At 42.0% G+C, this 16583-nt stretch overlaps 1 protein-coding gene across 4 annotated transcripts in view; it reads right to left on the bottom strand.

The window, feature by feature from the left end:
* Positions 1-1084: 1084 nt before the first annotated feature.
* The window catches only part of pdzd7a (PDZ domain containing 7a), a 57205-nt gene continuing 41706 nt past the window's right edge, over positions 1085-16583 (bottom strand). For all 4 annotated transcript variants that reach the window (XM_078412813.1, XM_078412810.1, XM_078412811.1 and 1 more), the window contains one exon: positions 1085-2590. In XM_078412813.1, the coding sequence (XP_078268939.1) occupies positions 2447-2590 (144 nt within the window). In that variant the 3' untranslated portion in view covers positions 1085-2446. The remainder of the gene's footprint in view (positions 2591-16583) is intronic.

Raw genomic sequence — 16583 nt, forward strand, 5'->3', positions numbered from 1 at the left:
ACTGCTGCTCGCTGGATCACAGTAACATTTTTGGTAGAGATCCAAAATTCCTGTCTGTCCCCTCAGGCTGCAGGTGATGAATTACTTACGTTGGAAGAAGAATAAGGGCAGGTAGCTGTAGGAATCAAGGGAATAAAGAAAAAACTTGTACATTAATTGAAAAGAATTTCAATACAGAGAAGTGGTTGTGATATAACACTGATGCTACAGTTTGAAACAGTACCTATAGTTTGATTCATTGCATTCCAATATGAATCCTGCTTTGAATGCTTCGTGAATGTGGCACTTATCTATTGTGCAGTACAATTATACGAGTTCTTGTGGAATTGGTGGAATTCCATCCATGTTACTGACCAGTAGAATTTATTGGATCAGGTGCAGCTGTTTCTGATGCTGTCCATGGGCTGTTATTTGCCTTTATGAAAGTTGCAGATTTCTGACAGTATTATTAAGGAGAGTGCATGAAGAAGATTTGGTGCTTACTGCGGATGTCATCAACAAAATACTTCTCAAGGCTCCCCACGGTATTACTGCCGATAAGGCTCTCGATTTAAATTCATTCTTCATGTCCTATTTGCATTTAGGCATGTTGCTTGATGTGCCCTGGAGCCTAAACTTCATTGTAATACACACACGATACAAAACACACATAGTTAACACATGCATCCTGGGTCATGCCCACTACCTGAATCCTCTCCCTTTCAAAGGGTGAAGTGGATGGGAAGGGTAGGAGTGGGTGTTAAATGAAGACCATGAAAGCTGAACCAAGTATGTTGATGGTCAAAAGCTAATGTTAGTTGTTAATGAAAGCAGATTAATGTCAACTGAATAACTGGAATAAATTTGTCAGAGAAGGATCTTGAAACTAATCCCCAAAGAGAATAAAATAAGTATTGCACTAATCGTAGCCAAATGTCAATCCAGTAAATCTGATTAATAGGTATTTTGTTCAATTCTTTTTATACTCAACACATTTTACACAATTGAGGATGGTAAGGTATCGACACATCAAGGCCATTTTGTTTTAATGTCAAGTTTTATTTCACAAAATGTCAAGGGTGCAGTTAGATAATATATTTGCTCTTCTGTTTTCTATGGAAAGGAAGCTCACATATATCGTTAAGGCACTTTTTGATCATCACAGAGAATTAAGTGTCGTTAGCTATCATGTACAACATTGCAAATAAAAATGTCTTTGGTTAACAATCAGGCTGTAAACACGATCCAGATGATTTTGAATCTAAAAAGAATCTATAAAGAATCTAAATAAATAGAAGCAGCAATGCCCACAGACTGAATGGACATGGAATTTGGTAATAAGGTTGCAAAATAAATGTAAGCCTTCCTGGTGTATCAGGAGCTACTTCTATTTAATATGATTTAATAGGAACCAATGCCCAGGGAAAAATCTCCTGCTATCATGGTGCTGTTCCTCATAAAATGTTAACATTGAAAAGTGGACATAAAAATGACTCAGAAACACTTCTAATGCCATTATCAATGGGATGGCCATCCACTTTAATACAGCAAAGTGTTACCGATGGTGAGAATACCATTAATCTGTTGATAGCACTGTCTCAATATAAAAGTGGCAATGCCCTAATCAAACTCAGGACTGAGTGATGAAAAGATTTTTATGATGGGCGTTTGATGGCATTGGGCCTGTACTCGCTGGAGTTTAGAAGGATGAGGGGGGACCTCACTGAAACTTACCGAATAGTGAAAGGCCTGGATGTAGTGGATGTGGAGAGGAGTTTCCACTAGAGTCCAGAACCAGAGCCTCAGAATAATAGGATGTACCTTTAGAAAGATGGGGAGGAATTTCTTTAGTCAGAGGGTGGTGAAATTGCGGAATTCATTGCCACAGACGGCTGTGGAGGCCAAGTCAATGGATATTTTTAAGATTGTCAGATTCATGATTAGGAAGGGTGTCAGGGGTTATGGGGAGAAGGCAGGAGAATGGGGTTGAGAGGGAAAGATAGGCCAGCCATGATTGAATGGCGGAGTAGACTCGATGGGCCGAATTGCCTAATTCTGTTTCTATAACTAATGAATTCCAACAATCTTAACACCAATAGTCCAAAATTCATCCTTAACCGTGATATAAAAATTGCAATGTTTTCCATAAAATGATTTAAAGACCACGTGCCTATGTGTAAGAGACCGCTCTAGACATTTTATATTACACCGGTCTGCACAATTTGTATTTACACAGAAATGATCCATTCACATATAGTACTCGGTGTCCATCCACTGTATGGAACATTTAGCAAATTTCTTTGAAATCAATATGGTCCTTTTGAATGAAAGTGCCTGGGGTCTGAAGTCGTTCAGAGATTTCTAATGAATTGACACTCTGTGGACGGATGCCGATCATTCATTTTCACGTTGTGTAATAATCAGGAACTATACATCGAAGTCTATCACATCTCCACAGGTTTAATCTTCAGCTGTTCTTGGGTACCTTAACCACAAACACCATTGGGTCCAGTGATTTGTTACTGTACGATCGACGAATTATATCCACTGCTTGTCGGTGTGTGACGTTTTGGAGGCTTTCTTCATCAACTGAAATCAGTTCATAACCAGCCTGTACCAAGGTAACAAAACATCACGATTACTATTCAATACCATTTCTTCCACTGATTCCCTATAAACAGCATTCAGACAAAAGAAGGATGAATAATTCTGCAATTAACTATCAGGTCATAATTGATCCTTTTAAGAGTCATATAGTGATACAGCATGGAAACAGGCCCTTCGGCCCAACTTGCCCACACTGGCCAACATGTCCCAGCAACACTAGTCCCACCTGCCCACATTTGGTCCATATCCCTCCAAACATGTCCTATCCATGTACCTGTCAAACTGTTTCTTAAATGTTGGGATAGTCCCTGACTCAACTACATCCTCTGGCAGCTTGTTCCATGCACCCACCACCCTTTGAGAAAGAATTACCCCTCCATTTCCTATCAAATCTTTTCCCCTTCACCTTAAACCTATGTCCTGTGGTCCTCGATTCATCTACTCTGAATGAGCAAGAGACTCTGTGCATCTACCGGATCTATTCCTCCCATGAATTTTCTTTTGTCTCACAGTGCCAGAGACCCAGGTTGGATCTTGATCTCAGGTGCTGTCTGTGTGCAGTTTGCACGTTCTCCTTGTGACCGCATGGGTTTCCTCCCACATCCCAAAGACATGTGGGTTTGCTGGTTCGTCGCCCCTCTGTAAATTGCCCGTAGAACGTATCGGGAGTGGATGAGAACGTGGGACAATGTACAACTAGTGAGTATGATGGTTAATGTGGACTCAGTGGGCCCAAGGACCTGTTTCCAGGCTGTATCTTTAAACTAAACTAATGAGAATCTTTGACATGACCGCTTGAAATGGAGAAGGAAAAGCCTGGAAGAAATCAAGGACAAAACATCACCCACCTTTCACATTCTAGCAATCTGTACATTCAGTATAGTCCCGATCAGTCAGATTAGCTCCCACAGAACTAGAAATCAGAAACTAGATTTCTCTGGAATGTTAGAGATTGAGGGGAGACTTGATAGAAGTATATAAAATTATGAGAGACATATATAGGGTAGACAGTCAGAACTTTATCCTAGGAAAGAAATGTCCAACGCTATAAAGCTGAAAGGGGGAATGTTTAATGGAGATGTGTGGGGGCATTTTTTTAATTTAACGGAGTGCTGGGGGCCTGGATCGCATTGCCAGGGGTGGTAGTGGAAACAGATAGGATAGTGGTTTAAGAAGTTATTAGATAGGCACATGGAAGCACAGGAAGTGGAGGGATATGGATCATGTACAGGCAGATGAGATCAGTTTAACTTGGCATTGTGCTCGGCCCAGACATTGTGGGCAGAAGAGTCCGTTTCTGTGCTGTTCTGGGTCTGCTGAAAAAGAATGGCAATGTTATTCTCAGGTTGGCAAGCTATTATCTGATTTGATTGGATAGCATGAAATCAAAAGCTTTTTGCTGTAGAAATAAAGATCTGCAGATGCTGGTTAACACACCAAAGGAGACAAAGTGCTGGAGAAACTCAGCGGGTCAGGTAGCATCTCTGGAGAACATGGATAGGTGACATTTCAGGTTGGGACTCTTCTTCAGACTGGTTGTGGGAGGAGGTTGGGGGAAGAAGAAACCTGGAAAACAAGTGGTCACCGTTACACAGGAGGCAGCACAATTTGACCGCATCACCCGTGTATGTGACGTCACCAAACATCACCTTCAAGCTGATGTATTTCCCAGTCAACTGCCTGTCTTCTACCAGTAAAGTATTTTTCTTTTCTTTTAATCAGAATGCATTTTCTAATGTCATTTTTGTAGTCAGGGGTTTCAATGCTCAGGGACCAGGACCAGCGGGCACAGCCTGAGAAGAAGAGGACGTGCCTTTAGAAGGGAGATGAGGAGGGATTTATTTATCCAGAGGGTGGTGAATCTGTGGAAATCATTGCCACGGACGGCTGTGGAGGCCAAGCCATTGGGTATTTTTAAAGTGGAGATTGGTGGGTTCTTAATAGGTAAGGGTTCAAAGGTTACGGGGAGAAGGCGGGAAAATGGGATTGAGTGACAGATCAGCCATGATCGATCGGATTGCGGGGCAGAATCGATGTGCCGAATGCACTAATTCTGCTCCAATGACTTATGAACAATGAAATCCTTACTTGCAGCTTTGGATTGCACAGGAACTTTTATCAAGACATTGGGTATCTTTAAAGCGGAGATTTAGGGGAGAGGCAGGACAAAGCATGGCAGGCAATAGGTGCTTATAGGCGAGGGCGGATTTTGATAGGCAGATGGTTGGAACAAAGGCCCAAGAGCATAGGGTGTGAGACAGGGTTCAAGAGTTGCAGATTGTGAGGCCAGAGGGAAGAGAGTAGCAGGAGGGAGGGGTTTGGAGGGAGAAATAGGTGGGGCACAGGGGAGGGAAGGGGGTACACATAGAAACATAGACAATAGGTGCAGGAGGAGGCCATTTGGCCCTTCGAGCCAACACCGCCATTCTTTGTGAACATGGCTGATCATCCACAATCAGTAACCTGTGCCTGCCTTCTCCCCATATCCCTTGATTCCACTAGCCCCTAGAGCTCTATCTAACTATCTTTTAAATTCATTCAGTGAATTGGCCTCTGCTGCCTTCTGTGGCAGAGAATTCCACAAATTCACAACTCTCTGGGTGAAAAGGTTTTTTCTCATCTCAGTTTTAAATCGCCTCCCCTTTATTCTTAAGACTGTGCCCCCTGGTTCTGGACTCCCCCAACACATGACAATAAGAAACCAGTACCAATACTGTGAAGAATGTGAAGTGATCCCTTTACTTTTGTACTCTTGGTATGTGAATTAATTTCAAATAGCATATTTGAAAGCAGAGTGAATGATGGCAATTATGCATAACATGTACCTCACTCACTTCAATCAACCCAACAGTCTGACTTGGAACTTGGCCCAAAGAGCATTCATGCATGGTTTTGTTCTCCATAAACCCGTGGTTCAGCTATCAATGCAATTCTTAAAAGTTGAAAGAAATCTAATTTCCATCGATTTCATTTGTTTGTGGCTCGTTAAAACAAGGGATGCAAAATTGCATTAGCGAGCACTGTGACAGATGGACCAGACTATATGTTGCACAACAAAACCGCTGGCTAAAGATGCCAATTTCCATGATCATTTCTGACTTGGAAGTTCCATGCAATGCTGTCCCTTCACTGGGGAGTTCTGTCAAAGGCAATTGTAATGGAATTATAAAATCTTCATCAAGTAACATTTCCCCAAGACTGGACACAAAATGCTGAAGTAACACAGAAAATCAGGCAGCATCTCCGGAGAAAAGGAATAGGTGACTTTTCCGGTTCTGAGCCAAAATGTCGCCTATTCCTTTTCTCCAGGAATGCTGACTGACCAGCTGGGTTACTCCAGCATTTTGTGTCTATCTTCGGTATAAACCAACATCTGCAGTTCTTTGCTACATATTTACCCAAGATAACTTTATCAAAATGAAGGCAGAGTGCGAACTCTTTCCAGTTATTTGTACATGCAAGTTTTGTAAGATCCAAGTTACAAAAATCTATTATGAGAGAGCACCAATAAAAAGATTGAGACACAACGAACTGCAGATGTTGGAATCGTGTGCAAAATCCTGAGTGTTGGAGTAACTCAGTGGGTCCGGCAGCATGTGGAGAGAATGGAGAGGTGACTTTCAGATCGGGATCGTCTTCAGACTCAGGCCAATAAAAAGATCATTTCAATGCAGCTCAGCATGGAGAGGAAAGGTTTTGAGAGATACTGGCCGAATGTGGGCCAATGGGGTTAGCTTAGATGGGGCATCTTGGGCTGAAGGGCCTGTTTCTGTGCTGTATAATCCTCTGATCCCAGGGTCTTGCATAATTCAAACATGTGCTGAATAATGGCTCCCAAACCAAAAAAAAACGGGTAAGCTTTTGGCTGTGAATCAACCCTAATGCATCAAAAAGAATCACAGCTGATTAAGATATGTCACTGTGTCTCTGTATCATCCATCAGAACGTGCCTGTGGCCTCCCCGTGCACTTACTGACTCATTAGGATTGGCTGAATGGCCTAATTTTGCTCCTGTGTCTTACGATCTTATTGAGAGGTAAAAGTTATGAAGCTATTCTGTGGGAATAAAACAGGCATGATAGATATGGAAGGCATCTGTAGGTTTCAACTCTTCCAAGGACAGTTCTATCTCAATGATTCAATGGTTCTTTTATTATCAAGTGTAGCAAGGTCCAGTGAAAGTCATTGTTTTGCATACACGGTGGAATGTGCCGCACAGTAGATTTGTTGCTTTACAGTGACAGAGACCCGGGTTTGATCCTGACTATGGGTTCTGACTACGAATGCCGTCTGTACGGAGTTTGTACGTTATCCCTGTGACCACATGGGTTTTCCCCCGGGTGCTCCTCCCACGTGGGTTTGCTCCCACACGCCAAAGACGTACAGGTTTATGGGTTAATTGGCTTCAGTAAAGATTGTAAATTGTCCCTGGTATGTAGACGAGTGATAGTACACGGGGATCGCTGGCCAGCATGGACTCGATGGGCTAAAGGGCTTGTTTCCGCGCTGTATCTCTAAACTAAACGAAGATCAGTAAGTTTATTGCCATACCCAAGTTCAATCCCCAACTAAGTACTGAATGCTTAGAAACAGCCCACTAAGTACATATGCAAGAGCCGCCAGGTTTTGGCGCCATTTTCACAGTCTAAGACCCTTGCAGCCATTGCTTCCAGCTGGATCGCCAGCGACCTGTCAATCTCTCCTCTCCCGGCCTAAATCGTAAAAATCAAAGTCATGGCAAGTTTTCTTTCCCCAATTCCACCATTGGATGGGTCACTCCAAGGCCCACATTTAGTGCCCATCTCCAATATTCAGCCTGAAGAAGGGTTTCCAGCCCAAAATGCCATCTACCCATTTCCCTCCACAGATGCTGCCTGGCTTGCCGAGTTCCTCCAGCAGTTAGTTATTTGCCCAATTTTCTTGATGGGCTGCAGTGTTTGTGGAGGTTATCCCAGTTTGCTTTGGGGAAGAAATATCTGCCTTTTTGACCCAGCCACATAGCAATTTGCAATACTGAAGTCAATCGATTGATTGCAGACAAGGACTTTTTTCAATTGGAGTGTTGTGGTAGTGCTCATGATCTCAGCCTAGTTTCTTTTAGAACAAAGATCTGAAGGAAGAATGTTACAGAGGGATTTGTAATCTGACGATGCTAAATTAAGGGACAACGCTCTTCTTGGACAGTAACTTAAAAGCGGCGTCAGGTGTTTGATTGAATGATAGAGCAGAGAAACAGCCCTTCGACCCTCCAAGTCCATTCCGGCTATCGATCTTCCATTTACACTAGTTCTATGTAATCCCACTTCACATCCACTCCCTATTCACTGGGGGCAATTACAGAGACCAATTAACCTACAGACCTGAATGTCTTTGGAACGTGGGAGGAAACCGGAGCACTTGGAGGAAACCCATGCGGTCACAAGGAGAACGTGCAGCCAGACAGTACCCAAAGTCAGGATCAAACTAGGGTCTCCAGCGCTGTGAAGCAGCAACTCTACCAGCTATGCCACCATGTTAGCCTCATAGGCTACCTTGCTCAACACTAATTCTTGGGGATTTACCTCTGCCCTTCAAGAAAGCTTGGTGAGGCCATCTCTAATATTAACAGAATGCAAATAAGTATCTGCAATTTACAGCCGACACAAAGATTTAGATGATTTAAGTTCTGAATCTCTGGTTAATTTTAACTAAAGCTGACTCTTTCAGGCAAGTGTGATGAGATATGAAATTAGCCATGTATCAGCCATGAACGTCAAACAAGGCAAGGTAATTTTCTGCTTGCAGACAAATATATACAGTATAATGATTCTTCAAAAGGATTGTTCAGGTTTCGTGCCAGCCACAAATCCCTTTGGGATGTGCAGGGTAGTTATCTTACTTTCCCACTCGTTATAATGAGCTAACATCCACGGTATTATCGTTTTAACCTAATCTTTTAATTGTAAGCAGAGATAATTTTACCACACTGAATTGCTCTCAATTTGATTAAATTGCTGCATGCGGCTGTGACTCCTGAGAATCCCCATTTATATAATGTAGTTACAAAAAAAGTGTTATTTTTCATTCTTATTCTGCCCTTTTCACCACTGCATTTGGACATGATATTTTAAACGCATTAAAATTTAGATATTGCCACTGTCAGAGTTAATTCAATGGTTATTTAGGTTTCTTTATCTAACAAAAGTGGCGGTGGATTTATCCCTGTCCTTCAAGAACCCTTAGTTAGGCAAACTCTGATGTTGACACAGTTTATATTCCTTTAGGGAGTGATAACTCTGCACCTGCAAGCAAATGGGGGCTCGCAGTAATTAAGCAATACATCTTCAACGCCAAACCTTTAAAATTACACTGCCTAAAATTACACTGCCTAAAATTACCTTCATGAATAATTGAGAAATATTTAATCATTCTTCTTTTGTTAATAAATGGTAATCTGTCACCTTCGCACGCAGAGTTCATTAAGCTGCAAAGGCAGAAGCCAAGTGATTCAACCTACTTTCATTACCAGCAAAAATAAGGACATGTCTGGCTGTGTGTTTGTATCGACTTCCAACTCCAGGACTGATGATGACAATCTGGCACATAAATTATACCAATCATGAATGACGACTCAGTGCATTTTTTCATCTCATTCACTCCATTATCGGTAAAGCCTTTTTCCATCTTCGTAACATCATTCATCTCTGCCTCTGCTGTAAACACCAATCGTTTTAGTTATGAGGTTGGTTGTCTCCATCAATCTCTCAGTGGGAATGTGAGCAGTGGTGAAGTTGCAAAGCGGCACTGCTAGGTCCCGTTGAGCCACGCGCGGCAGAAGATCCAAGCGAGCCACAGCCAAACCTCGAAAGCAAGCCTAATCTCGCCCGCCGCAGAACCGGGAGGGGGAAGCCGCCGAGCCCAGCCCCTGCTCACCCCAAAGACTGGGAACCTGAGAGGAGGTAGAGGGAGTCAGCGATGGTGGCAGACTCTGGAGAAGGAATGGTAGGAAGAACCAGGGGTCTAACCTTCCACGACTCCGAGGTGCCTCCAGGGTACAAAGGTTCATACAGTCTAGGAGCAGAATTAGGCCGTATGGCCCTTCAAGTCTACTCCGCCATTCAATCATGGCTGATCTATCTTTCCCTCTCAACCCCATTCTCTTGCCTTCTTCCCATAATCCCTTAAAGATGTCTGGGCAAGGAGAGGGATGATGGTCCGCAGGACGACTGGATGGGGATGACGGCTCGCGGGATGGTCCTTTGGAGGCAACGGCTGTAACCAGCCTTGATGACCAGCTGCATCGACTGTGAACTGGCACCAAAACCAATGAGTATAGAAGTTGGCAGGTCATGTCGCAGTTGTATAAGACGTTGGTGAGACCGCATTTAGAATATTGTGCTCAGTTCTGGGCATGATTATGGGAAAGATATTGTCAAGCTTGAAAGGGTTCAGAAAAGATTTACGAGGATGTTGCCAGGACTAGAGGGTGCGAGCTGTAGGGAGAGGTTGAGTAGGTAGACATGCTGGAGTAACTCAGCGGGACAGGCAGCATCTCTGGAGGGAAGGAATGGAACGTTTCGGGTCAAGACCCTTCTTCAGACATTTGAGTAGGCTGGGAGCGCAGGAGGATGAGGGGTGATCATATGGAGGTGTACAAAATCGTGAGAGGAATAGATCGGGTAATTGTACAAAGTCTTTTGCCCAGGGGAATCGAGGACCAGAGGACATAGGTTCAAGGTGAAGGGGAAAAGATTTAATAGGGATCCGAGGGGTTATATGAATAAAATACAAGAATATTCACTTCAGCAGAAATAAGAGAAATACTGGATGTTTGTTAAGTTTACCAATGATCTGCCGTGCACTAACACAGGGATGTGACAGCCAAGAAGATGCACCAATGCCTCTGCTTCCTGAGGAGACGGAGGAAATTCAGCATGTGTGCAGTGATTCTTACAAACTTCGATAGATGTCACATACTGTCGGGTTGCATCAGTTTGGTTTGGGAACTGCTCTGCCAAGACCACTAGAAACTGCAGAGAGCTGTAGATGTGGCCTAGTCCTTCAATCTGCCCAGACTTACCACTACACTTCAGGACGTCTCTCATGATCTTGTCTCATGGCAGTACATGCAATGGTGAGAATACCCTACTTCTGATGCTACTTTTTATGTTCCTTAGTTCATTGCTAACCCCACAAATCACACATCTTTCAGATTGCTCAACACTCATAAAATACTTCCATTATTGAGTTTTTTTTATAGACTTCCTACATAAATTCCTGTTCCCAAGAGGCATCAAAGCCTTTATATAACCTTTACATGTCTCCATCGCCTCGCTGTGTGACTTTTTGTCATTTTTATGTACTCATTAAGGGCTTTATTGCCCTCTCCCACTTGGTTGCTCCTTTGGCAGTTATCCTTTCAATCACCAATTCTTAACGCCTTCATAAAACTCGAAGGTTTCAGTGAAGGTTTCGCTTTCTTCCTAGTCCTCCTCCTCATTCTGTTCTACCTGATCCTTCCCCCTACAAGATCATTGTTTTCTCAATCCGGATGAATAGCTGTTCATTTAAATTAAAGTTGTTATTGCTTCTGAGAACTCTGGTTCATAAGAGAAGGGCGAGTGTCTCATAAAGTCAGAGATGGCAAAATGCAGAAGATATTCAAAGAAAGAATATCACTTTAATATCAAGCTTATACTATGTATTACAAGTGTGTACAGTGATAGGCAGTATATTTTATGATTAAATATCTGGCTTAGTCTTACACTGTGTTCGAGTCTGTATTCTGATAAAGGTTGTACTCATTCTGCACATTCACCAGTGGACAAACTTGTTAGACATGCAAAGTAACAACATACTTGGCAGAATAATGATCAAGTCATAAGGCAGAACGGTCTTGCACTTATATTGTGGAAAGAGTGCAGAAAAGATTTACAACAATGTTGCCAGCACTTGAGGGCCTACCAAGATGTCCCATCTGTGCTAGTCCTACCTTCCTGCATTTGACCCATATTCCACTAAACATTTCCTGTCCATGTACCTGTTTAAATGTCTAAAATGTTGTTCATGGGTTCGAAGAGCAGAATTAGGCCTTTCGGCCCATCAAGTCTACTCTGCCATTCAATCATGGCTCACCTATCTTTCACTCTCAAACTATTCTCCTGCTTCGCCCCATATCCCCCGACACCCTTACTATTCAAGAATCTGTCAATCTCCCCATAAAAATATCCACTGATGTGGCCTCCGCAGCCATCTGTGACAATGAATTCCACAGATTCACCACCCTCTGACTAAAGAAATTCCTCCTCATCTCCTTTTTAAAGGTACATCCTTTTTTAATTCTGAGGCTATTGCCTCTGGTCCTAGACACTCCCACTGGTGGAAACATCCTCTCCACATATCTGTTATTGTAAGTGCCTCCACTACCTCCTCTAGCAGCTCGTTTCATATACCCACAACACTCTTTGCTAAAACGTTGAGAGCCGTTGATGATTACTTGTGAAACAGAAACCCAACTGTTATGTTAGAGGCACACTTGGCATTGCTTACATTATATGTAAAACACTGAAGCAAAAGTTTGCCAATTGACTGAGCATTTATTTTGGCTGTAAACAATTATTTTGGCAAACGTTAGTTCTCTTTCCAGTTGCACGCAGATTGCTGGAGTCCACCCCAACTCTTTTTTTCTTTTGCTTTTACTTTAGCCGATTTATATATCCCCGAAACATATTTTAATGCAGCAATGATGAGATTAATTTTATTTTAAATCATTTTTTCCCCAAAATAAGTCTGAATTAAGATACTTATTTGTTTTTGATACTATTAAAAATAAAATTGCAAGGAATATTACGAAACTGGATAGAAAAACAAAAATCACTCAATTATTAAGAAAAAAAACATTGGAAAGACTTCATTCAAATTATAGATTTAAATAAACCTGTTTTTTCCCTTTGAGTACACATTTTAAACCTTAGTAAATATACAAATACCTGATGCAATTTCATTCCTGAAACATTACATACAATCAGAAATGAAAGCTGGAAATGTTACTCCCGTGGACGGTTGATTTATTGGATTTATCTGTATCGTTTGGGAAATTTGTCATAAGCCTTCCTATTTTCTGTAAATAAATCTCCAATGTCGATAGCTGGTTAATCTTGTTAAATATAAAGCTGCAAGAGATAGATGCTGAAGTAATTGTGAAACAACTCCTAAGTTGTTCCCATATTTCTAAGGAAATGAATTATTAAACTTCAATGTCCTGAAATTTTCTTATGTTGAGGCCCTTTTGTTTTGCATTGGTTTCTTGATCACAATAAATTTCTTTTAAAATTCTTGGAATCCTGTCGAAGACTTGACATCAGCATGCGACTTAAACTGAAGCCAAAATATCAGCATCAAAGCACATTTGATTAATTCAGCCAAAACAATTACTTTTGTATGTGTACTCCAATTAACTAAGTATTTATTTTAAATGCCAAGCCTGTTGTGAATCTTTCTTTGGTAAAGATATATGTTTTAATTAGCTGAAAATAGCATTCTAAATTGGAGTTTTCTTATTAAATTTGCATGCACCCTGATATTCAATCTGCCCTCATTGCTGATTCACCTTTTACTGAGCTCTCAGGATGACTGTGAATTACCTCTATTGCATTTTTAATTAAGTAACCATTCACTGTATCAGGACAGTCAGTTAGAAACTAATTATGTTGTACAATATTCAAACAAAGGGCTCTTTATAGAGCAATTATTATTCACTGAATCCTTCTCAGTTATTGAAAGAAAACTGAAGCTTGCAAAAAGAAACAATAACTAAGTTGTAACTATACTCTGGGTAGCCACTTGACAATTTAACATACCGTCACTGCAATCTCAGGGTGCTTAAGACACACGTTGGCTAACTTCAACCCGTATTATTTGATTTTAGTTTGTTTTAGAGATACAGTGTGGAAACAAGCCCTTCGATCCACCGAGTCTGTGCCAAGCAACAATCACCCGTATCCTACACACTAGGGACAATTTACAGAAGCCAATTAGCCTACAAAGCTGGACAGCACCCGTAGTCAGGATCGAACCTGGCTCTCTGGCGTTGTAAGGTGGCAACTTTATTGCTGAGTCATTGTGCTGCACTTCTTTTGATCTATGAAAAAAACTTTATTCTTTAACGACTATCCATTAGAAATTCTTGCAAAAGATCCTTAAATTATAGTATGTGTGTAAGTAGAGAAGTTAGAAAATAGTGCTCAAATAGAATTCAAAAGAACTGTTTAAGTGTTATCGTGAACCAAATATTGTGTCAAACAAATGTTTACACATGCAATCCTAACTGGAGTACCTGCTGAATTTAGTTTAGTTTAGAGATGGTGTGGAAACGGGCCCTTTGGCCCACTGAGTCCACGCTAACCTGTAGACTAGTTCTATGTTATCACACTTTCGCATCCCACACACAGACAGCACCCATAGTCAGGCGCTGTGAGGCAGTAACTCTACCAGCTGCACCACTGTACCGCCGTCAAGCCATTGCGCATCAGAAATATTCAAATACATTTAAAAATTAAGAATATTAAGTTATTTAAAAATCAAAAATTATTTAAAAAACTTGGATATTAAAAGATAACAATTATTGACATTCCAAAGAAAACAACCACCTCTATGTTTAAACCTGCATGATTAAATAGAAACACAGAAAATTAACCAGTACTTATCCTTCTGTCGACAACCGATTTTCACAATCAGCTCAGGGGATTTAGACGTTAGAGATGCAACACGCCCTTCGACCCACCAAATCTGCGCTGATCAGTGATCAACCCTGTGAACGTCCCTGGAAATGTGCCGCAGACTTCCCTGGAAAAATCCACGGAAGTCTGTGGTCCGGTGCAGGAGTCCAAATGCAAAATGGAGTTGTACTGCAGTTGCAGAAGAGTACAACTTCCAGTTTTCCCAAATCCAATGCAATTATCTGAATGAAAGCTTGGGATTTCTCCACTTGCAAATCCCGAATTTCTGCCCAGTTCCAAGTGGAAGTGCCAACTTTTAATAGCAAAATCTAGATCATTCTGTTTCTTTAGTCTTAACTCAACACGATCTGGATTAACATCGGGAAGATCATTTTACTTGGTTGCATCCATTATCTAATCACACAATCGTCAGATAAAACTTAGCTACAAACCATATGCATGATGATATCAAGGCCAAAGACTAAATTCAAATTGCGTATTAAGTCGTTGTTTGGTAAAACATCACGAGGGATAGATTAGTGTAAGAAAATAACTGCAGATGCTGGTACAAATCGAAGGTATTTATTCACAAAATGCTGGAATAACTCAGCAGGTCAGGCACCATCTCAGGAGAGAAGGAATGGGTGACGTTTCGGGTCGAGACCCTTCTTCAGACATGAGGGATAGATTGTCGGTATGTGTGACAAAGTAGGCTGTCACACTTTGTTACTTTATGTTACTTTAGAGGTTTACTATTAGAAAATTCTATGTTGAGTGTTTGTGTGATGTTGGCTGGCTGATGCCTACCCTGATAAAGAAGATGATATCACCCTTGGATACAGGACTGAGTGCTCTTTTTAAACCCAAAGAGACTCTCAGCCAAAACCAAACTTAGGGAAACTACCTTATGGGACTTCCTGTTTGCTGATGGCTGAACTCAATGCAAGCAAAGCAGCTAAGGCGAGCTCATGGAAGACAGAAAGCTCACGTGGACCAGAAGGGCAAAAGCTCGCTTGATCTTGATTTTCAGTACAATATGGGCCGTGAAAGCAGGGCTTCACGATCATTCTGTCCTTTTGGGCTTGAAGCAGGTGGTGTCAGAGGGCAGCATAGTGGTGCAGTGGTAGAGCTGCTGCCTTACGGCGCCAGAGACCTGGGTTTGATCCTGAGTATTGTTGCTACCTGAACGGAGTTTGTACGTTCTCACTGTGACCGTGTCGGTTTTTCCGGGTGCTCTGGCTTCCTACCACATCCCAAAGACTTGCAGGTTTATAGGTTAATTGGCTTGTGTAAATTGTCCCTAGGGTATAGGATAGAACTACTGTACAGGTAATCATTGGTTGTAGATAGACACAAAATGCTGGAGTAACTCAGCGGGTGAGGCGATCTGGAGAGAAGGAAGGGGTGACGTACGTGTTGGGTCGAGACCAATGGTCAGCATGGACTTGTTGGGCTGGAGGTCCTGTTTCCACGCTGTATTTCTAAACTAAAGTGGATAAGCAGGAATGCTGGAAATAATTGCCAGTGCCAATGGCAACTTTGCCATAACAGTTAGCGCAAAGAGCTTATACACCTACACCCACCAATCACCCCATACACAGAATCAAACATTCTTGCAAATGATCAGAGGGTTTCAGAAGTGGACACGTTCATACACCTTAGTGGCATTCTCTTGAGATCAGTCCACATTGATACGATGGGAAAAGTCAGGTTTTCTTTTGGGAGACTGGGAGGCACATTGCGGGAACAAAGAGGCCTAAAGACCAAGCTGAAGGTTTATCATGATGTTGTCTATCCCAGGTTACTCTGAGATGGGAACAGCGTATGGCAGACATGCCAGACAGCTTAATCGCTTCCAAATTACTTTTCTAGGCAGAATACTTCGTACCAAGTGGCAAAACAAGATTCCAGAACAAACTATCGAGCCCAGATTAGACTAATCAGCCACTTCTGTACACAGTGAAAGACCTGGATTGAGTGGATGTGCAGAGGATATTTCCAGTAGTGGAAGAGACTAGGACCAATAGACAATAGACAATAGGTGCAGGAGTAGGCCATTTGGCCCTTCGAGCCAGCACCACCATTCAATGTGATCATGGCTGATCATTCTCAATCAGTACCCCGTTCCTGCTTTCTCCCCATACCCCCTGACTCCACTATCCTTAAGAGCTCGATCTAGCTCTCTCTTGAAAGCATTCAGAGAAATGGCCTTCACTGCCTTCTGAGACAGAGAATTCCACAGATTTACAACTCTCTGACTGAAAATGTTTTTCCTCATCTCCGTTCTAAATGGCCTACCCC

This window comes from Rhinoraja longicauda, chromosome 16 (assembly GCF_053455715.1).
Source record: "Rhinoraja longicauda isolate Sanriku21f chromosome 16, sRhiLon1.1, whole genome shotgun sequence".
In the NCBI taxonomy this organism is placed as follows: domain Eukaryota; kingdom Metazoa; phylum Chordata; class Chondrichthyes; order Rajiformes; family Arhynchobatidae; genus Rhinoraja; species Rhinoraja longicauda.